This window comes from Sander lucioperca, chromosome 19 (genome assembly GCF_008315115.2).
Source record: "Sander lucioperca isolate FBNREF2018 chromosome 19, SLUC_FBN_1.2, whole genome shotgun sequence".
NCBI classification, from domain to species: Eukaryota; Metazoa; Chordata; class Actinopteri; order Perciformes; family Percidae; genus Sander; species Sander lucioperca.
In genome coordinates, this window is record NC_050191.1 from 27,567,109 (window position 1) to 27,590,512 (window position 23,404).

Below are 23,404 nucleotides of genomic sequence, written 5' to 3' on the forward strand. Positions count from 1 at the left end.
TCAGAGAGAATCGGACATTCAGACACTTATCACTCGTTCTAGTCTCTCTGCCATTTTTGTGAGTCGCTTCCGAAGCTTTTCAACGGTGTAGTACGACGTCCGCTGGGGGCGTATTGCGTATTACGGAGCTGATTTCAACTGCCAGGGTGAAGGCGGCGTTATTATAGGTGTACACGTGATTCAGGTACTCACCGATATGGTTTGTGAGACACAGCTTTGGAGCAACTTAGTTGATTCACAACACTACATAACGGGTTCTCACTCTGCGTGTGTTTCGCGCTGGATGACGGTCGTGCTGAGCGGTGCAGGTACAGAGGAGAAGTAGAAGAAGAGAAGAGGATGATACCATTTGCTAAGTGGGGATGTTTTCATTTTCATCCTTAACGCATACATTTTAAACCACAAAAAACGGAGTATGTTTTGGACATTATTTAACCTTGTCAAAGACGAACAAAAATGTTAGAATAACAACATTTCTTACTCCAAGTTTTAGGGGTGCTGAGCCTCGCCCTTGGTGTACAGGGTGAAGAGAAGAGGAGCCAGCACTGTGCCCTGGGGGGCTCCAGTGCTGCTTGCCACAGTGTCAGACGTGGTGTCCTTCAGCCTGACGTACTGTGGCCTGTCAGTGAGGTAGTCCTTGATCCAGTCTACCAGATAGGGGTCCACTCCCATCCTGTTCAGTTTGTCCTGAAGTATAGGGGGCCGGATGGTATTGAAGGCACTGGAAAAGTCCAAGAAAAGGATCCTCACTGTGCCGCTTCCCTTATCCAGATGGGAGTGGACTCGGTGTAGCATGTAGAGGATGGCATCCTCCACACCAACATTTGGCTGGTACGCAAACTGCAGCCGGTCCTGGGCGTGTTGTACCTGAGGTCTGAGGAGACTGAGGAAGAGCTGCTCCAACGTCTTCATCAGCTGTGAAGTGAGTGCCACCGGTTGGAAGTTGTTCAGCTCGCTGGGCCTGTTCTTCTTGGGAACTGGAACGATGCAGGATGTCTTCCAGAGGGTGGGCACTCTCCCTAGCTGTAGGCAGTAGGTTGAAGATCCGTTGTAGTGGTTCCCCCAGTTCTGCAGCGCAGGTCTTTAGTAGTCTCGGACACACTTTATCCGGGCCTGCTGCTTTCCTGGGCCGGAGCTTCCTCAGCTCTCCTCTGACCTGGTCTGTGGTGATGTGAGGCAAGGATTGTGTTGAGGTGGGGGAGGAGGAGGGGGGGATTGTGGTGTCAGGGGGGAGGTGTGTAAAGGGAAGGAGAGATGGCTGCGGTGAGGGTGAGTGTGTTGAAAAAGGCTGAAAAAAGTCATAGTATAGCATATAAATGGGCCACAAACATGATGAAGTAACAAAGAAGTAATGTGTAGTTTACAATGATTACAACACTACAATTCTACAATTGTTTTGAAGAACATCATTAATAAATTAGAAATCATGATGATTTAAATACCTTCATTGATGCATTAAATAACATATTGTTCCTGCATTAAGTCATGCATGAGATTAATCCTTGTACATAACTGATACATGAATGAATTCATGCCTTTTTCATGCATGAAGTCATGATAATTCATGTACCATTGTTATAAAGTGTTACCAGTTACATAGTGATTATTTAGGTTCAAGGATAAGACAAATCTTTGCATAATATAGTTTCTGCTGTCATTCAGCGTATATATTTACATTTTAGTATTTCCTCAAATGTGATCCCTTTGACCATGGGATAATATGCTTTCAATATTGTTGTCATACTGTGTTAACTGCATCCAGAACAGGAAAATGCACACTAATTATGTAAAAAGAAATTCTGGCAGACAGTGAGGCATTCAAAGGGAATTTATAACATGGACATGAAACTGAGTGCGTGACTGCACTGTTGGGAGTTTGAGCCTAACAGCCATGTTTCTTTTTGCTCTCATCGTACATCCACTCTATCCACTCTTCCATGAGGTGGAACTGCAGGCTGCTGAGGCTGTGATGTTGATTGTTGCTTTCACACCTACCGTGTTGTGAAGCTGGTGTTCTATGAATCCTAATGGGAACAAGCCCTGCGATGTCAGGGTAACCTTGAGCATATCTTCTGGGAATCTTAAATCCTCTGAGTGGGTTCATGTCCTTACTGTATAAAAAGGAGATGCCTTGGAATATGTTTTTCAGTTTAGACAGTCATCGTCTTGTTGCCTGTAGTGACAGTCAATGCGATACTTAAAATTATCCTGCAAGGGCAGAACTGAAAGAGGAAGAAAATGTAAGATTGCACTGCTTGAACAGCGGTCTATAAGCTGCTGAATCTATTTAAGGGCTGTGATTGCTCAGGCTAAATCAGGATCATAGAAATGCTTGTACACATAATGTTGTTGTTGCTATGCACTGCCAAAGGAACCACAGTCAGTCATTAGTACATGGTGTATAAAGGTGAATTTAGAAGGGGCTTTTAGGGTTTACATAAACAACATCAATTGTATTGACTGGATAAACATGGATTCTACTGACTGTATGAGCTGATTCCATGGTGCTGTATAATCCACTGGGGACTGCTATGGTTAATGGCTCATTCCCTCTGGGACCAAATGGGATTCAAAAGGTCCCATCCTAACATGTGTTTACTAAAATATCCAGCAACTCTATACAGAGGTGACTAATGAATATACTCATAACATGATGTGTATTTACAATTTGGGAAAAATGCTGGTGTTATTCTATATTTTTCTTTTTGTCAACAAATTTCATTAAAAGACCAAAAGCAACATTCTGTCTGCCTGTCTGTGTGTCTGTCTGTATCTGTGTGTCTGTCTGTCTGCGTGTCTGTCTGTCTGTCTGTCTCTGTGTCTGTGTCTGTCTGCCTGTCTGTGTGTCTGTCTGTATCTGTGTGTCTGTCTGTCTGCGTGTCTGTCTGTCTGTTTGTCTCTGTGTCTGTCTGTCTGTGTCTGTGTGTCTGTGTGTCTGTGTGTCTGTCTGTGTGTCTGTCTGTGTGTCTGTGTGTGTGTGTGTCTGTGTGTGTGTCTGTCTGTCTGTCTGTGTGTCTGTGTGTCTGTGTGTGTGTCTGTCTGTCTGTCTGTGTGTGTGTCTGTCTGTCTGTCTGTCTGTGTGTCTGTCTGTCTGTGTGTCTGTCTGTGTGTCTGTGTGTCTGTCTGTCTGTGTGTCTGTCTGTGTGTGTGTCTGTCTGTCTGTGTGTCTGTCTGTGTGTGTGTGTGTCTGTCTGTCTGTGTGTCTGTCTGTCTGTCTGTCTGTGTGTCTGTGTGTGTGTCTGTCTGTCTGTCTGTCTGTCTGTGTGTCTGTGTGTCTGTCTGTCTGTGTGTCTGTCTGTGTGTGTGTCTGTCTGTCTGTGTGTGTGTCTGTCTGTCTGTGTGTCTGTCTGTGTGTGTGTCTGTCTGTCTGTCTGTGTGTCTGTCTGTGTGTGTCTGTCTGTCTGTGTGTCTGTCTGTCTGTCTGTGTGTCTGTTTGTGTGTCTGTGTGTCTGTGTGTGTGTGTGTCTGTCTGTCTGTCTGTGTTTGTCTGAACATCTGCCTAAAGCCTATACACATACCTTTTTAGTGCATCAAATACTAGCTATTAAAAATAATTGTGGTTATATTAGTTTGGCAGTTGAGTTTAACTATCAACAATCTTTGTGCAGCATCGCTTACTGCACCTTTAACACTTTTTTTTAAATGGTATACAAAACACACCATTTACAACATGAACACCCCCCCCCCTGAACACCCCCCTTCATCACTAACACTTCCACAAAGAAAAATGAAGACTAGCTAACTTAACAACCATAGTTATTAGTTATTCAATACAGTGCAATACAATAACAAAATAAACAGCTGTAAACAGACTAAACACATATATATATATATATATATATATATATATATATATATATATATATATATATATATATATATACTACTATTGTAGACATTCAATCTGGCAAACCGTTTATATGACTTATTATATGTTATATGACTTATTTCAAACGCCGCCACTCAAGCCCTCTCACAAACCCACTCCTGGACTGACGCCTTCATTCCTCCGTCCTCTTAAAAGAAAATTCCTGGTCTGGTTTTAAACTAAATGGAAAGCTTGAAACTGAAAATATGTCTTTTCATGAAGTAGCAGTACTCTTATGTTTGGAGCATTTAATGAAATACAGATACTTTATCCACATGTATGTGTATATGCTATTTTGGAAAAAGAAAATGCAAATGTGTATGTTATCCATGAGTCTATTTTTCTATAGTCTAAAGGGATCAATGTGGTTTCAATTTTGCATCAGATTTGGTATGAATCATATTCAGAGAGTAGGAGGCTCTGTTTTTGAATCTCTCATTTTAGAATGAAATTCCTCATTTGACTTCTCTCGCTTGCCAAAGCTGGAGGCCTGGGTGGTAAAAACAGCAAGCGAAAAGAAAGCAAAAGAATCGGTCCTCCGTGAAGAGATGCTTGTTTCCATGGCGACGTGGAGCATGTGCTTGTGTGTATGATGACCTCACACATATTTATATTCTCCCGAGCAGCCTCTTCCTCTGCCAGGAGGCAGACAGGCTGTCGGCCTCCACTTGATTATGTGTTCAACTTCAGAACATGAGAAATCCCCAGCTCAAGTTTATTTAGGGAGGATATTTTGAATTCCCAGTGCTGCTCATTGGATTTCATAGAAATGTAGACATAGCAAAAGGGGAGGCTGATCAATTCTCATCAGGGAATTTGGCATTTTTTTTAAAGCATAAAGGAAATATCTCCACAATATATTACTGACCTGCTTTGGAACAGCCTCCCATCCCACATTAAGGCCTGTTCTTTAATCCTATTTAATAATCCTTTTTTCACTTGCTTTTAGCTTTTTACCGCTTGACTTCTCTTTTATTTTCCTCTACTGCTCTTTAATCTGTTGATTTAATCCCCACTCCTCACGTCCTTCTTCTCTACTTGACTTTGGCGTCTTCATGTCAGTTGTTTCGTATTACATTTTGTATTGTTTGCTATTTAGGCTGCACGATATGAAGAAAATATGCAATAACGTTGAATATTGCGATAACAATATTACTTGTGATACTAAACAGATACTAAAATGTACTCAGTTCTGCTGCTTTCAGTATTCTGCTTAAATACAACAAACTGCTTGTTGAATTTAAAACAAATGAAAGAAAATCGTTCTTGTATTGAACAAATAGAACACTGAACTGAACATAAAAGGCAGCACTAAAAAAAGAATGACAGTTACATTTTAGAGTGCAGTGTTTTACTGTTATGTTCTCTCAACTAACAAAAAAAATCTCTTTTCGTGATATTTTGCGCCAGTTGATATTGCGATGACAACAGAAAACGTTACTTTGCCATGCCACTTTGCCAGCCCTATTTGCCATGTACTCTGTATCTATGTCTTTGGAGGCAGATTTCAGACCATCTGCCTTGGTTGTAAAGCACTCTGGATCACCTTATGTTGTCCTACATGTGCTATATAAATAAAGTTGACTTGACTTCAAATCAAGCACGTGTTTTTTTGATCACTGTGTCTTGAGCCAGATCGTTTCCCTCTCCCGACACACAGAGCAACATTATCGTTCATTTAGAGTCCTGTATGTGGCCACCTCACAAGTGCTAGTCCAATATTTGTTCTCCTTTTAGCGGTTTGAGGTCTCCTGAGAAAAAGCTGCCAAATGCTCCACTATGTTGACAAGCTCGTTTACATGTGTCAAACTCAAGGCTCTAGTCCTGCCCCTTGAAATTTTGATCCGGCCCGCATCAATTGAGGTTCATAACACATTTTGGCCTCCCTAGATGTGCGCCAAACCAAAAAAATGAGAAACTGTTCTTCAAACTGCAATTACGCGACACTCAAAGCAGAGTTTGGCAGATATGCCGACTTTGACACTCAAATTCCCACACAGCCGGTCAGTTTGCAAATTCAGGCCTATGAAACAGTTTAGCTTGATTCGCTAAACTCTCTGATGGCTAAGGAACTCTTCTACTGACCAAAACTGTAGGTGAGAAGGCTATTAGATACAAGCAATAATACAAAGATATTTGACTTTTTTGGTTAAATAAACTCTACATGGTGGCCCTTTGATGTGATTCTCATTTTCCAGTGTGGCCCTTAGTGAAGTTGAGTTTGACCCCCCTGAGCTAGTTGCTAACTTTGTCTGTCTGCATCTGATAAACCCACTGGCAGCACCGGAGCGTGTCTGCCTGCTGCTGATGAAACCAGGTTGAGGAAAACATTCAGGTTTCTCATCCGATAACTCGTCCACCTTAATGAACAAATAAATACCTCAAACACATGAGGAAGAGAAGAGCTTTAATGAACGCATGAAAATCAGAACCTCATTGAGGACTTTCATGTTAATTGGGTTTACAGGGAGACATCCCACACAGGAATTTCCTTTAATAATTTAGAACGATGTCCACATGGTTACATCACAGTATTGCCAGCTGATCTAGCAGGGTTAGAAGTATTCATCTGAACATGTAAGACCATACAAAGATTGTGGATGGTGGCCCACCGGGCCTAAGCTGCCCCCCACCGGGCCTAAGCCACTGGGAATTATTCATGTATTTTTAAGACATTTTTTAAACTACAGTTACAGAAGGGCGGGCTCGGTTGTAAACTTAGACGTAGTCATATTTTTTCAAACCTACAGTTAGCTTTAAGCACTGACTTAATGTAGAGCCCTATGGAATCTGTCTTATAGCTTTCTAAATTCTTAATTTTGCGATTCTGTTATCACAGAAACTATTGGGCTCTATGTTAATGCTGCCATCAGTCTGGGCCCTCATCAAAAAAAGACACTTGCAACCGGGGCCTACCGACTTTTCTGGGGGAAACCCTGTTAATCATCCATCAGTTCCAACATTCATTCCTCTAATCTTTGAAATGGGTTCAGTCCTCTGTGACAGACGTCTTCTTCTGGGACAGTATCAGGTCCTTGACCTGTGGAGTCAGGGCCGTGAGCTGTGTGCGGATGCTCTGCGCCTCGTCGTCCTGCTCTGCCTCGCCCTCGCCCTCCGCCTCGCCCTCCGCCTCCACCTGCTTCCTGCTCTGACTCTGGCTCACCAGCTGCTTCACCACCAGGCTCTGGTACGCAGACAGCAGCTGCTGCTGCTCCTGCAACGACAGGCAGCGACGCACGCAAATATTTCAGCACCTTAGCATTTAACCCTTTAACTCACCACACAAACAGACACGGCAGCAGATGGTTACCGACAGCTGCTGAGTCGGAAGACTGGATGTAAACAATCCTGAGACGAAGCAGTGTGTTGCCAACATTTGCTGAAGCATTTAGACCACACTGAAGCACAAATAAACATGTCTCTTAGAACTGAGCTAGAGCTGCACTGTTGGAGGTCTTTATGGAAATTCACACCTGTCTCTAAGGTCAAAGTATGTAGTACCTATACATACTCCCAACTGAGATGTGTGCATTACACCTTATTTGCCTAAATTAGTTGGATGTTTTCTGCATCTGAAAAATCTTCCCTCTGAACTGGGATGAAGTGTTGAAATGGATCAAAAAAAAGACCATATTACAGTTGGGAGTGGCTGACTGGGTTGTTGATCAGTAACTTAATAAAATAATAATTTATACTTTTTATTGATCCCCATTGGGGAAATTTAATTCAATGTATTCACTCTGTTGTTCAAACACACTACACACAGGAAATAAAAAATACACACACATGTTCAGGACCTATACATGCACAAATGGACAGATGTCAGAGTGAGCAGTTGGGGGGGCATTTGTAGTCCTAATGCAGCGAATTATATTTGGAGTAGCGAAAAAAAGAACTACAACACCACAGAATAACTGCTGCGGGAGCATTTCAATGAGATAATTAAATAAAATTAAAATAAAAACTATTTAAGACCTACAACACCATTCTTCAGGAATTTAAGACTTTTTAAGTCCTAAAATTTAGATTTTTAAATTTTAAGACTTTTTAAGACCCCGCGGAAACCCTGCATGGTAACAGGATCTGGATCGATACATCCATTCAAAGATCAACGATCCAATATTATCAATGCAAAGTGAAAATATCGATACATATGATCTGTAAGATGCCCCTTTATTTTAGATTCCCACTTTATATTTATTCTTTTTATTAAAAAGAACAGTTTGTTTTTAATTTATATGTCTGGAAGAGCTCAGTAATACTGTCAAATCATATTTTACTTGCATTTTTTGAGTTGCTATAAATGTTAGTGTGAATCAATTGAACGATTGAAACGATACGATTGAATCAAAATCGTAACGTGACAGAGGTTAAGAAATTAGCAAGTAACGTATCGTTGTCCAAAGAATCTTTATAATATTGTGTGGCACCCCTAACATTGATCAGCAAACAGAGCTTTTAGCCACATTACTGAGTGAGTGTCAGACATACTGTGGGTATTCGGCCAGTGAGGGTGCCGATGATCTGAGGCACGCAGCGCCCCGGAGCGTGCAGCATGCTGTGGGTGCTGCCCTGAAACAGCAGCACGCTGGCCAGGTGGAGCACCAGAGCAGGGTCCTCGGTCTCCTTCAGCTGCTCACTGAGAGCCTGGCGGTGCACAAACAGGGCCTGTCTGGACCAAGCCCAATCACAAAGGAGTTTATTGCTACAGTACGTGACATTTGCCTTGGTGATCGGTGCATACATACACAAACAAACATATTAAACATTAATGAAAAATAAACAATGAATACAGAAACAGAAACAAATATATAGAAAAAAGCTGTAGAAAGAAAAGAGGCTGAATGGGTTTAGTGCAGAATGCAAAGAAATATATAGTATGTACGATGGGCAGATGAAGTCCAGGATGAAGGTTGTCTGGAATGTCTGGAAGAGCTTAATAATGAAATTGTCAAATCATATTTCCGTTGCTTTTTGTGAGTTGATGCAAATATAACTGACTGTGTTAAATGGGCTTATGTATCGGTCACAGGCCGCTGAATTGAATTGAATCAACATCGTATGGTGGCATCAGTAAATATTGTAGCGGTGTCCAAATAATCAATATAATATTGTATCGTGTGATTTACAGCCCTACTGATTAAATACAAAGGGTCCTATCCTGTACTGGGCGCAGCACAAAGCCCGACCCAAGTGTCTTTGCTAGTTTCAGACCGACCCAGTTGTCAGTTTCCCGTCCAGCGCCCGCGTTGTTTAAATAGGAAATGCACCTGCACCCATCTGTGGCCCATGGGCGTGCTGGTCTTACAGGGAGGTGTGTTCAGGTGCATTCTGGGCGTGCTGGTCTTACAGGGAGGTGTGTTCAGGTGCATTCTGGGCGTGCTGGTCTTACAGGGAGGTGTGTTCAGGTGCATTCTGGGAGTGTTGCTATCTTGAGGCAGCGGGAAGTGATCACGCCATTGACCAACAAAAACCTGGTCTAAAGTCAATAACGCAGCATTTCATTGTTATTTTAACAGAGCATTAGTAAAATGCTCCTAGACTCGTGCACAGTGTGCACACACTATGCTTGTTACACACACAGGGACGCACAGCAGCACACACACATGCAGAAGATTACAAATAAAAATATTACAATGTGAAATAGTATTATGATATGATCGCAAGAGCAGATCACTTTCTTCTCCTGAACATCTGTCCTTCCTGCTCAGCAAATCCTCCATCATAACAGCAATGCTCCAAGGTCCAAACGCGCCTGGCTTTAAAAGGGAATGGGAGATGATCTCTGATTGGTTTATTGCATGTTACGCCCAAAACACACCTATGATTAATGAAGACACTAAGTACAACCCTTTAGAACCATGCGCCCGGTGCACGGACCCTTTTTTCCGCCGTCAAACTAGCAAAAGTGGATTTGGACACACCCTAAACACACCTACTGTAGATTGTTAAAATAGCGCCCTCAAAGTAAAAAGAAAACGTCCACAAGAAAATGAACTTCCATTACCTCTCCTTTTTCTTGTCTGCCTTCTTCAGCATGAAGCCACACACCTCTGCACAGATCTCTATGTTGGTCAGGAAGTCTTCAATAGTCTGGGAACAAGGCGCCACCACTCTATTTCAGTTTGATCCTTCCAGTTAAAGCGACCAGCTGATGATGTAACCGACAGGAAACATACTCACTTTGCCGTTCAGGCAGTTGTGCAGCTTCATGAGAGGCCCTTTAGTCTCCTCCGACAGTTTGCCCAAAATCTTCACTCTGACCTGAGGCAACACATCAGAGACACTCACGATCAAGTCCAAACTCTAACAAGTCGTACGGTGCATTTCAAACAGACTGCACACGTTCCTAGTTAACTCCATTTGAATGGGATCTCAGCTCTTGGTCTCTGCAGCTGAATCCCATAATGTAAGGCTACTGAGAGAAGCTATGTTTTCATCCGCTTATAGAATTATCGGAAGTTCCCTAAAAAAATGAATGCGAACAAAGCCTCAGGTGAAAGTGTGTTTCCATCAAACTCAAAAAGAGCCTGAAAAAGGTTGCCTCTAACGTCCGTTTCGGAGCATCAGAGAGAAGTGCAGGCATTTAAGAGGCACCGAAATCCGCGTTGCAATTCGGTCCGGTAGATACCGGTTGTTAAGGCACCGGTGCCGTATTAGCATTCACATTAAACTAACATTGTAGGCTAACAACACAATTCACTGATCTCAGCTGACAAGCCGACAAGCTTGCTTTCCATTATAACGTTAAACATGTTAAAAACAACGTTAGCGAAAACACTTATATTGTTAGCAGTTAACAGCACTTACCTCAAAACTAATGTCAGGGATTGGGATTGGTCAAATGACTGGCGTGGCGTATCACCAAAGATGTTTTATTGTGAAGAAGACCGCAGTAGGTTCTTGAAACTCACGTTTATGGGAAATTGCACACCCCCCCTCCCCCCAAATAAAAACTCTTCGGATCTACACGACTCACGTGGATGACATTTTCCCATTGAAAACGGCGATTTTCGCCAAAAAGCGTCTAGTTTGCAGGTATGATAAGACAACAACGCTATCAAAACATCGCTATGATGATGCAGATGCACGTAAATGCCAGACATTCGATATTATTAATTTGCATAAAGACAGGAAGTGTTTGTGACCTCGTTGGTGATGGTGCTGGGGTTCTCCACTGACATCATCAGGTCAGCAGCCAGGAAGTTGACCAGGATGTTGGTGACATCTGAGCACAGGGTCTTCAGGATGTGCTTGGCAATGTGCACCTGGGTATCATCTGCGGGATTAAATAATGGCCATATAGTAAGGTGGTGTTATGTTCCATGTTCTACCACACCAGGGCGGTGGGTAATACAAAAAAAGATGCCTCCTCGTTAATTCTGTCTGCTAGCAAACAACAGAAAAATGCCTAAAAGCTTCTGAGTGGTGATATTCTCCACCAACAATGTAAAGAACCCAGAACCCCAAAAACGATTCCATTGGAAATCGTAATTTTTTAAACGATTCTCGATGCCCAATCCTACTATATATGTATTGCGTAGCGATCATTTGTGATGAGTGACCTGAGCAGGATTTACCAGAGAAGAACTTGCAGCCCTTTTCAAAGAGTCGGATGTTGTTGTACAGGCTGGAGATCTCCTCCTGTAGATCCTTCATGCTCTTCTTCTTGTTGGCCCTTGATGGAGAGCTGGTGGAGGACATGAACACTGTCCGCAGCACCTCCTGGTAGGCGTTATTAAGAGGCCTGCAGAGTGACAGAACCGACTTATTGTTGCCAAGTGTGAGCAGAGAAAACTAAGACTTCAGACAAAAACCTGTGCGTTACCTCACTAAATGCTCGGCCAGCTCTGAGAGGATTTCTTCGGGGCAGTCGCTCACTCTCTCCTCTAAAACGGCTACGATCTCTTCCTGGGCCATGAAAGGGGCTGCAGTCTGTTTACTGCGATCTTGGCAAAGGTAAAACACATGCTAATTAGTCTCACAGGGATACTACGGTTACCTTTGTCTTCCATAAAAAAATAAAATACAGCTTAACAACCCAGGGGAGGGATTTCTTGCCAACCAGCCATAACGCTCCTGTTAAGAGTAAAATGCCTCACTGAACAGGGCTAATGTGCATATGGAGACATGACGTCCCAGTGAAGATAGAAGAGCTCGGTGGCTGTGACTGTACTTTGCTGTGACGGTCCGGTTTCCTCATCGCTGTCCTCATCTTTCCTCCCTTTCTTCTTGGTTTTACGAATCCGGATCTCTCGGGCGTTGCCTCCTCCACCTGATTTCACACTGCCACTGCCCTCTGGGAGACAAGCAGTTAACAGATATCTAATCAAACAACAAATACACTTCTTCACATATCACAGATGAGCTGAAGGTATGCATCCTTTCAAAAATAATCTAAGGACTGTCTGCTGAAATGGTGCAGGGATTGAACACCACTGAAACATTTTAAACAATGCAGGTTTAGTTTACATCTCTGTTAAAGTTGTTATTTTGGCATTACTGCCCTCTACTGTTAATCGTGCACGTGACTCAGACGAGGTGCCCCGACACGCTTATTCCACTTGCAGAAATGCCAACCTGTAGCCTTCTTCCTGCGCTCTGCTTCTCTCTTTTCCTTTTTAGAAGTTGCTGAGCTCTCCGTCAGCATGGATGCTTGCTTCAGGTCGTCTTCAGTTATGAGAAACACTGGATTGTTCTTGACTTCCTGAGAGCCACAGAAAATAAAAAAACACTGTACTTTCAAAGTGTTTTAGACTTCATTCTTACTAATGGACTCCACACAGGAGGTTTCTCTGGAGATGTGATGTGTGACAAAGGAGGCTGTACAAAGGTGGTGCTGCCTGGGTCTGCCTGAGGTTTCTGCCTGTTTAAAGGAAGTTTTTCTCGCCACTGTCGCACCAAATGCTTGCTCTTAGCGGGGAACTGTTGGGTCTTTGTAAATTATAGAGTGTGATCTAGACCAGGGGTTCCCAACCTTTTTGATGCCAGGGACCGGTTGTCAATTTGAATGCCTCAATGTCAAGTTGCATCGTTTTTTTGTTAACATTGACTGTTACTGTTTACACAGTGCTTAATCTACAGTACTGCCCCTTCACGTGCAGCGCACCGCGGTCCGGTCAGACTCATACGTCCAGAACCAAAGAGCCGCTAAGCAATCACAACGCTGCCGCTCAAAGAAAGACGTTTTGATCTATCTAGGCTATTTATTATTTATGTTTTGGATAAAAAAAACACGACTGTTTTAGCACTTAAAGCATTTTAAAAAGACAATTACCATAGGAAAAGAAACCTAAAACCTTAAAAAAGACCATTATTCTGGAAATATTTCAAGGCCCGGTACTAACGGGTGCACGGACGGGCACCAGTCCGGGGACCGGGGATTGGGAATCGCTGGTCTAGACCTACTCTATCTGTGTGTCCTGAGATAACTCCTGTTATAATTTGACACTATAAATAAAATTGAAGTGAATTGTACCTTCTGAGCTTTCTGCTGCATGGCGTCGTCAAACAAAGAGAGGCAGTTGCTGAGGAACTTCTCGCTGACGACGACCGTGTCTCCCAGCACTCTGGCGGAGGACTGGACGTTGGTGTTCCTCATAGCCTGGCTGATCAGCATCCCGATGTCTTCCATTGACAGGCAGCTGGGCAGAATGGGCTAAAAACAGCCAGAGTGAAAAACAGAAGTAATATATATATATATATGTAACATTTTCCCCATTTATAGTGCCTCAGGTCAAGGCAGAGCTGTGCGAGCACCTGAATGTCGGTCCATGTGGCGGAGTTGACAGCTTCCTCGACAGAGGCCTCCACCTGGTCCACCAGAGCCTGACCCACGCAGGCGGCTCGGAGGAACAGCAGCTTGTTGGACTTGAAGCGCTTCTTGATGTAGCTGGAGGGGTCTGGGATCCCCAGTCTGACCAACGCATCAAACTCTGTGGAAGCAAGACGTCATTACTTTCATTTAGACTGCAATGCATACACATCCCCCTGCTACTCCAACCCCCAGGTGCACACACAGAGACTCAGACAATAAAGCCTCCACATAACGTTCTGCTGCCTCCCCGTGATTTAAGACTCAGAAGTCTCCCTGAACTAGGCCTATACCCATTTCTATTGAGGTTTTCCAAAGAAGCTTTGAATGTTTGTGGTCATCTTTTTTTTTCTTTTTTTTTATAAAAACAGATATTTATATTTTAATATATTTACAATATATTTAATATATTTATATTTCAATATATTTACAATATATTTAATATATTTATATTTCAAAATTCTCTAACAAAATCCTCAATTTGAATATTTTTTTGGGATCAAATGAGTTGTAAACTGTAAAAGTTTAAGAGCTGAAATAGATGTGTTATATTGTGTGGTTGTAGAAATGTCATTTACGGTGCTCTTGGTCAACACTGGTGGGGCCTCTCTTTATGTGGCAGCGGGAGAGCAGTGAACATTTCGTTTTTCAAAGGCTAAACGCCAACAACTATGGATTGAGGCAGAATTTGTCGTTAGATAAAAAAGCATGTTGTGAATTTGGGAAATGATTTTCTTCTCTAAATAAATCCTGACTTTTGGACTTTTCAACACTCTAAATCAGGGGTCTTCAACGTTTTTTTAAGCCAAGGACCCTTAACAGAAAGAGAGACAGAGCAGGGACCCCCCTACTACATATATTATATAAAATGAAGTTGCATATTAAACTGAGCCTACAATAACATGTAGGGCTCCTAAAGTATTTATACATACATTTTTTGCATATAATACTAAACTATTCAAATACATAATAATTGTTGGCATGATTTAATAAATCCTGTTTTAATGTTAAACATACCTGTGCCACAGTGAACCCTTAGGATGAACTGGATCTGTGTGTGGCCTTAGTGACTACCTTACCTATAGGCCAGTAAGCAGTGGGGATTTATATTTGCTAATATAGTGGTGCTCATAAGTTTACACACCCATGCTAAAGATTACTAAAAAGAGGAATAAAAAAAACATCTTTTGATAAAATTGATCTTAATCCCTTAATTAAAAAAATTAGGGAAAATCCAACCTTTTGGACACCAATTTTCTTTGTTAATGAATGATGTATCGTAAATAAATAAATGTTCTTCCTTAAAATACAGGGGGCATAAGTGAGTACACCCCTATGTTAAATTCCCATAGAGGCAGGCAGATTTTTACTTTTAAACGCCAGTTATTTTATGGATCCAGGATACTATGCATCCTGATAAAGTTCCCTTGGCCCCCACATCATCACATACCCTTCACCATACCCCCACATCATCACATACCCTTCACCATACCCCACATCATCACATACCCTTCACCATAACCCACATCATCACATACCCTTCACCATACCCCACATCATCACATACCCTTCACCATAACCCACATCATCACATACCCTTCACCATACCCCACATCATCACATACCCTTCACCATACCTAGAGATTGGCATGGGGTACTTTCCATAAAATCATCTCTAAATACAAATCAAACCAGCTATTAGGCTAACTGAAATAAAACCATGTCAATCTCTAGGTATGGTGAAGGGTATGTGATGATGTGGGGGTATGGTGAAGGGTATGTGATGATGTGGGGTATGGTGAAGGGTATGTGATGATGTGGGGGTATGGTGAAGGGTATGTGATGATGTGGGGGTATGGTGAAGGGTATGTGATGATGTGGGGTATGGTGAAGGGTATGTGATGATGTGGGGGTATGGTGAAGGGTATGTGATGATGTGGGGTATGGTGAAGGGTATGTGATGATGTGGGACCAAGGGAACTTTATCAGGATGCATAGTATCCTGGATCCATGAAATAACTGGCCTTTCAAAATAAAAATCTGCCTGCCTCTATTTACTTATGCACCATATTTTAACATTTATTTATTTACTATACATTATTCATTCACAAAGAGAATTAGTGTCCTTAAAGGTTGGATTTTTCCTATTTTTTTTAATTAAGGCATTAAGATCAATTTCCAAAAGATGTTTTTTTTATTCCTCTTTTTAGTCAACTTTAGCATGGGTATGTAAACTTATGAGCACCACTGTATGTTGGATTCATGTTAAGACCTTTTAATGTTTTTAAAAACTTTCAAAAATTAACTAGAATTTAGAGGCCCCCCCTGCATTGACTCTGAGGACCCCCTAGGGATCCCGGACTCCCTGTTGAACATCACTGCTCTAGAGTCTCTAGAGTCTAATTGGAAATGTTTGTATCACACAAGTTGGAAACAATCCTACGCAGCCGCCGCTGGAATCCTACTCTACATGTTGATTTAAAATTCAAGTGTCAACGTTATGAATGAAAAATAAGTGTTGAAAATAAATGAATTCAAAAAAGAAAACTCACTTTCCACTGCTCATGGAAAAACATTCACATGCTCACCGCTCGTGCTCAACATCTCACTTGTTTTCCTCCAGGTTACCATTAAAGAGTGTAGAAACATGCTTGTTATCCATAATCACATTTAAATTCATTAAAAGATCTTCTAATTTTATAAAGAATCTTAAAACTGTCTGCTGAAATGGTGCAGGGATTGAACACCACTGACATCTTTTAAACAATGCAGGTTTAGTGTTGTTATTTTGTCGTTACTGCCCTCTACTGTTCATCTTTTATATTGAGAGATTAAAACAGTGTAGGGATATCCCTTTATTCAGAGCTGTGGGGAGAAACATTTTGTATTGTGATGGGATTGTAAAAGTGCCTACACAGTCAGAGGTTTAAAGCTGAAACAAGAAAACAGGATGCATCAGAAATATGCAAATAATAATAATAGTAATAATAATAATAATAATAATAATTTGAAACCCCTACCTAGATATCCGTTCTGCTGGAGGAAAGAGTCCACCCAGGCATTCTGCGTTTTGGCATAAATATCGGGGATGTAGACGGCTTTGTCCTGCCGCCCTCCAACCACGCTTCCCTTCAGGCGTCCAGTATTCACCAACTCCTCCAGGACGGCTGGCAACGACAAAAGCCATCACGATATCAACACAGAGGCACGCCTCAACCAATCGAATAAACAACTGTCATACGTCTCTCCTTACAGTACAGAAGATGCTCCTGAAATCCAAATGTTCCAATCATGCTGCTGACAGGTGTCGGCCTGCACAAGAAAGTAAACACGAGGGCATTTAGTGTCAAATACAACACAATACAATTAAGAAGGACATCAGGCCTCATTTTCATTTTCTTATACATCCATCCATCCATCCATCCATCCATATATCTATCTATATACACACAGGAACTATTTAAAGTTGAATGAGGGGTGGGAAAATAACAAGCTCCTCCTCCTTTTCGGACAGATTGAACATATTGTTTGTAACACTTTATAGTTATTGTTTTTCCTTTTGGTGTGTTGCTACGCACTTATTGTGTTCTTATATTTTATTTTATTGTTTTTTTTGTGCGAAAAACTAAAGAAATAGAAAATAGAAATAGAAATGGGGCGACAAGCATAATTTTAAATTTAATTTTATTCCCAGAAATGTAACCAAGAATAAAAAGAAGAATGTCCCACTGCTGAGCTTTGGGTCCTGGGCTCAGAAAAAAACAGTCAAGTTAGTGTTAGTATTCAAATTAGAAAATATTAATACAGGTGTTGACCACATACAGTATTATTCTTTTTTAGTGGTCATTTTAGGCCTTTATTAGACAGGGCAGCCTGAGACATGGAACAGAAGAGAGAGGGGGAGTGAAATGGAGCAAAGGGCCGCGGGTAGGAACCAAACCCACCCAAAATAAACATTAAAGTACTATTCAGTAGGGCTGCACAATTAATCGCAATTTTATCGAAATCGCAATATGAAGTAGTGCAATATCCTAATCGGAGGGGGGCACAATATTTGTTAAAGGCAAAATATGTGTTAAACCATTCTAAAATAAGGTATTGTAGTGCTGTAGAGACATCCCGGCCTACAGATCCTATCCTACAGACTAAAGAAGAAATCTTTGTTTGGTACAGATCCTCGCAAAAAAAAAAAAAAAAAAAAAAAAAAAATCACATTATAAGCATTATTTTTTAAATATATTTTTCAATGAAAATGAGAATAACGATACAAAAATGCAATCGCAATCACAATATCAGTCAAAATAATCGCAATTATTGTGCAGCCCTACTATTCAGACAGATGTACATACTGATGCTATTCAGATTGGACGATTAAGATGACAAAATAATGACCTCACTGTTACACTGTACAATGAATGCTTGTAGTTGTTTCAGACTAACAGACTCTCATAAATAATATTCAAATACACCTGAGGAAGGCCAACTTGTAGGCCAAAACATTGTGTACCTTATTTGCACTATTAAAGCATTTTTCTGGAGCATTAAGCTGTTGTGCGAACTTTTCCTTCTAAAAACATATTGCCACAGATGTGTTTGTACGAGTGTTCTGTTGCATGAGGCCCAATGTGTTAAATATATGAGCAATGTTTACCTCGTGATGGCGCTGAAAAGCCCTCGTATCCTGGCTTTGTGACGGGCAACAAAAGCTGGAGTAAATATAACCCCCCTGTTGTACTGGTCCATTTCTCCTCGGATTAGCTTCCCAAAACGCTTGGTCAGCTCCTGAGAGATATTAGAATACACACATTTATCATCAATCCAAAAAAAATATGTATTCACTAAATAACAGACGTCTCTTTAGGCATGTAAGTCTATGGGGAAGCAATCTTTTCGGGCTCTGTGGCATCACGTAACAATTGTTTTCGGAATTGCAATTTGACTGTTTGGCCGCTATGGCACAGAGCCTGGGGGCCTGATCGCTGGCCTTGGCATGGGATGCACCATGTTTGTTGTCTACCAGCTCCATCTACATCATTTGCATAACTAGATCAAGTTACAATGCAGTGGGAAACAAGATTGCTTATCAATATCAGGTGTAATGCAAAACCCTGTGAACAGTAGCCATTATCCAGATACAGATCACATATTAATACCAGGTGAAGAAAATTATTCTTTCTATCGTATAAGAATCACCAAGATGCTAAATACACTATAACTTATTATTGTTGCCATCATATGTCTGATTTACATCATGGTTCCCAGCCTGATGTTAGTACTCTCAGTCTTTGCACCAGATGTTCATGCAGTATCTATCAAAGTCTCTCAAAGCCACCGGGACAAACATATGTTAACAGGTAGTGTCACCCGGCAATCACCAGCTTTAATTCCTTTGTGCAACTGAGTAACAAGTGATCATGTTTATCACAGTGAAGTCAGCAGCAACAACATATAAAAAGAAGTGGCGGCCGTTGAAGACTGCCAAGAGGAATCAACCAATCTAAATACAAACGTGAACCAATTTACTGCCTACTTTCTCGTGATAAACACACGCGGGTAAAGACTCACCTCAGATAAGAAATCTCCCGGGAGGTCGTAGTTCTTACACAGTTCTGCAATACTGATCAGGCCAGCTTCCTGCAGCTTGTCATTCACCTCCTCAGCCAAGCGGTCCAGGTACGTGCTACAGACAGGACAGAGTTCATCAACATTGTTCTCAGCATATGTTTTTAATTTAGCTTCTTGCCTTTTTATTTCAGAACTGGGTTTTAAACGTCAGTTTAGATCCGGATTGTTTCCCTGAAAAGGATTAAGTCGTTGATTTAGTATGTGCTGTAAAGCAGTGTTTCTCAAACTGTCTGCAAGTGACTCCAAAGCCTGATAGTAAGAAGCATAGATGACTTATTTTCAACTGATTATTATTTGAATTGGCTGTTCAGCAGTGAAGCCGACCATTTTTGCAATACGGCCTCCAATTTACATCACAAATGATCAGCCTGACATGTAAAAGAAATTCAGAAGGATTAACGTTTACAGTTATAAGCAACACCATTCCTCCCATTAATATGGCAAACATAGACAACGAGTGAGTAAGCTATTTGTATCTTTCATGATACATGGGTGCCGATTGGATATTTATCGCGATTCTAGAAGTATATTGATTCAATAGTAGGAGTATTGGGATTTTCTTCTCCGTCCAAAACAGAATTTAAATAATACACTTCTGGACACAATATATCCTGAGAGATTTTAAAAAACTAATTGTTTTCTAAGAAGAATGCACATTTAGCTGGAAACGGATATGATGTCATCGCCATCAGTGGTACAAGATAGAAAATATGTAGGTGAAAAATAAATAAATTAAAAATATCGATTCTAGTGAAAAGAATTGATTTAAAAAAAAAAAAAAACGTCGCAAAAATAATCACAATACATCCAATTTCCAATTTTTTCCCCCACCCCTAATGGATAAATCTATTAATTAACTGGAAACAGACCAAATGTTTTTTCATAGCAAGGCTCAACACTTCAGTGTCATCATAAAGAATTCATCTGAGCAGCCTGGACTGCTTTATGGACAGACTAGTCTATATCCACGACGTTCCACTTCCGGGATTGCTCAGGTGCCGCCGGATATTCCGTCGGATGTCCCTCATTTTCTGCCGGATGTCCGTCCCCTTCCTCTGTCTCTGTGTTGGCGTTCTAACCTCTGGTGGATTTGTGAGGACTATGGTTAACTGCTCCTCAGATCTCTGCAGGGTAAATCCAGACAGCTAGCTAGACTATCTGTCCAATCTGAGTTTTCTGTTGCACGACTAAAACTACTTTTGAACGTACACATGTTCCACCAACACAAGTTCCTTCCTGAGACTATTTAGCAGAGGCACCGTGGCTCCGTCCGGAGCTTAGCACCGCCCAAGACGATTGTGATTGGTTTAAAGAAATGCCAATTAGAGCTGCAAAGATTAATTGATTAATCAATTAGTTGTCAACTCTTAAATGAATCGCCAACTATTTTGATAATTGATTAGTCGGTTTGAGTCATTTTTTAAAGACAAAAGTACAAATTCTTTGATTCCAGCTTGTTAAATGTGAATATGTTCTAGTTTCTTCTCTCCTCTGTGACAGCAATCTGAATATCTTTGAGTTGAGGACTAAACAAGACATTTGAGGATGTCATCTTGGGCTTTGGGAAACACTGATCCACATGTTTCACCGTTTTCTAACATTTTAGAGACCAAACAACTAATCCATTAATCAAGAAAATAATCAACAGATTAATCGACTATGAAAATAATCGTTAGTTGCAGCCCTAATGCCAATAAACCAGAGCACGTTTTTCTCCCATCCCAGAATGCTGTGTGGACTAGCCAGACCCTCCTTGGCAGCTCTGTGGAGGAAGGTCTGGCAATGCAAGACTAAGGACGGACGGACTAACATTGCCTCGGGCTTCAGAACTAGTGTGGTAAAAGTGTCACCTAATACTCACTCATTAATAAGTTGTCCCAGAACAAGTTGAACCCCTTTATCAGATTTCGCAATGTCACTCGCTCTGTTTTCAACATGGACCCAATCCACGTTGAGAATCTGAAAGAAAGAAGATCGAGACATAATTCATAGGAAGTTTTCGTAAACCACAGATAACATGAATTCAGCGTTGTGGCTTTCTGTTGGCATTTGGTAGCATCATTTCAACTTGCTAATACACACCTGCTGGAGATCAACGATGTTGATTCGCCCTGTGAAACCCAATGACAGGATGTGATATCACGGTTATCATGTCTCATGACTGAATAATACTTTTGTAAAGTATGACAACATGGAGTAACGCTACTGAGAAAGTAATTTAACCCCATAGAAAGTATATGAATGTTTTACATGTGCAGTGGTGGAATGTAACTAAGTACATTTACTCCAGTACTGTACTTCAGTCCAAATGTTGAGGTATTTGTACTTTACTTGAGTCTTTTCTTTTCATGCCACTTTCTACTTCTAATCCGCTACATTTCAGAGAGAAATACTGTACTTTTTACTCCACTACATTCATCTGTTACATCTTTAGTTACTAGTTACTTTACACATTAAGATTCCTGCACACAAAACACATGTAGTTTATAAAATCTGATGTATTATTCTAAAGTAAACTAGCCAACAATATAACGGCTACAAGTCCAGCTGAGATGATTAGACCATTAAACACACAACTGGTTGGATCCTTTATACTTTCTTTACTTTTAATACTTTAACTACATTTTCCTTTACTTAAGTAACATGCAACAATGCAGCACTTTTACTATAAGAGAGTAGTTTTTACAGTGTGGTATTCAGTAAAGGATCTGAATACTTCTTCCACCGCTGAATATGCGTCTTTCTTAGCTTGCTCAGGCGGACCTGTGTCTGATGTTGGTTGTTGAACTGACCTCCATGGACGTAGAGCTCATCTCGGATCTCCCTGCTGATCTGGGCCGGCGTTATGTACTCCTTTCCGTCCAGTGTGTGCACCACATCCAGCTTCTTGTCTTGGACCAGTTTGGCAATAATTTCAATGCAATTCCTCTCAGACAGCCTGATAAAAAAAAGGTTCAATGTTACAAGAGTGACGTTTTCCCCTACTAATTTCATTTGTTGATCTATTTTACCCTGATAATATCCACCAGGTGACACCAGTGATACCAAATACTGAAAACTCCCTAGCTCCCATTAGAGTTAGGCCCAGAGTTCTTGAACTTTTATACAGGTGTTGTTGACAAGTAAAGCATGTCCTTCAGAACCTCCACTGGCTCCCTGTTTCCCAACACATCCAGTTTAAAGTCCTCCTCCTCACCCACAAAGCCCTCCATAACCAGGCTCCTTCCTACCTCACAGACCTCCCCACCACTCAGGACCACGCACCGTACCTGGGGTGACAGAGCTTTCACCATCGCAGCCCCCTCCCTCTGGAACTCCCTACCCATACACATCCGTGACTGTACTCGCTTGGACACATTCAGAACACACCTCTTCAGATTACCTTTCCACATACATCAGTCTTACATTTCTCACCTGATAGTTACTGCTTTTATTGTTTTTAATTGCTTTTAATATGTTTGTTTTGTTTTATGTGCTGGTTATATTGCATCATCTGTTTTTTAATGTGCTATATGTGCTGGTTTAACTGTAAAGTGTCTTTGAGTACCACGTAAAGCACTATATAAATAAAATGTATTATTATTAGTTACTATTTTTCAAATATGAGGCTCTTTGGACGAGGACCAAAAAACCTATTTTGACCCATGTTTGAACTGCTGTAGTGTAGGTTGTGTTTTGATCACATGCTATATAAGCTCATTTTCCGAAACTAAAATAATTTCAAAATAAGCTTCATACATGCATTTTGGCCTTACAGTTCTTCTGTTATACTGTACTGTGTAAGTCTTTCCATGTAGGTATGGCAAATAGACGAAAATCTAACTAAATTGCACAATGCTAATTTCCATCTGCTGTCCCTGGGCGTGTATGATAATGCACATATAACAACACGAAAATGTTAATTTCACATAACGTTAACATTCATATCATAAGTATACATGTATACAACCAAAGAGAATACAGTTTAACTGTAAGCTAACGACAGCTGTTAACAGAAAGGAGAACATTATCAACTAAAGTTAGCTTAGCAGCGTTAATTGTAAATGACAGTTTAATGCTAGCTAACATTAGCGTCGCTGCTAACAGCTGCTTGTAGC

The 23,404-nt window shown here is 41.1% G+C and overlaps 1 protein-coding gene across 1 annotated transcript in view; it reads right to left on the bottom strand.

Moving 5' to 3' along the window:
* Positions 1-6,256: 6,256 nt before the first annotated feature.
* Positions 6,257-23,404, bottom strand: part of ufl1 (UFM1-specific ligase 1) — a 17,423-nt gene continuing 275 nt past the window's right edge. The window contains exons 3-20 of the mRNA XM_031285666.2: positions 22,100-22,245; positions 21,390-21,418; positions 21,169-21,266; positions 19,248-19,362; positions 18,334-18,464; positions 16,936-16,994; positions 16,703-16,849; positions 13,628-13,803; positions 13,347-13,526; positions 12,449-12,575; positions 12,045-12,167; positions 11,697-11,817; positions 11,449-11,615; positions 11,017-11,147; positions 10,052-10,132; positions 9,876-9,961; positions 8,360-8,540; positions 6,257-7,082 (exon numbers count right to left, since the gene is read on the bottom strand). Coding sequence (XP_031141526.2) covers positions 6,858-7,082; positions 8,360-8,540; positions 9,876-9,961; positions 10,052-10,132; positions 11,017-11,147; positions 11,449-11,615; positions 11,697-11,817; positions 12,045-12,167; positions 12,449-12,575; positions 13,347-13,526; positions 13,628-13,803; positions 16,703-16,849; positions 16,936-16,994; positions 18,334-18,464; positions 19,248-19,362; positions 21,169-21,266; positions 21,390-21,418; positions 22,100-22,245 — 2,323 coding nt within the window. The 3' untranslated portion in view covers positions 6,257-6,857. The remainder of the gene's footprint in view (positions 7,083-8,359; positions 8,541-9,875; positions 9,962-10,051; positions 10,133-11,016; positions 11,148-11,448; positions 11,616-11,696; positions 11,818-12,044; positions 12,168-12,448; positions 12,576-13,346; positions 13,527-13,627; positions 13,804-16,702; positions 16,850-16,935; positions 16,995-18,333; positions 18,465-19,247; positions 19,363-21,168; positions 21,267-21,389; positions 21,419-22,099; positions 22,246-23,404) is intronic.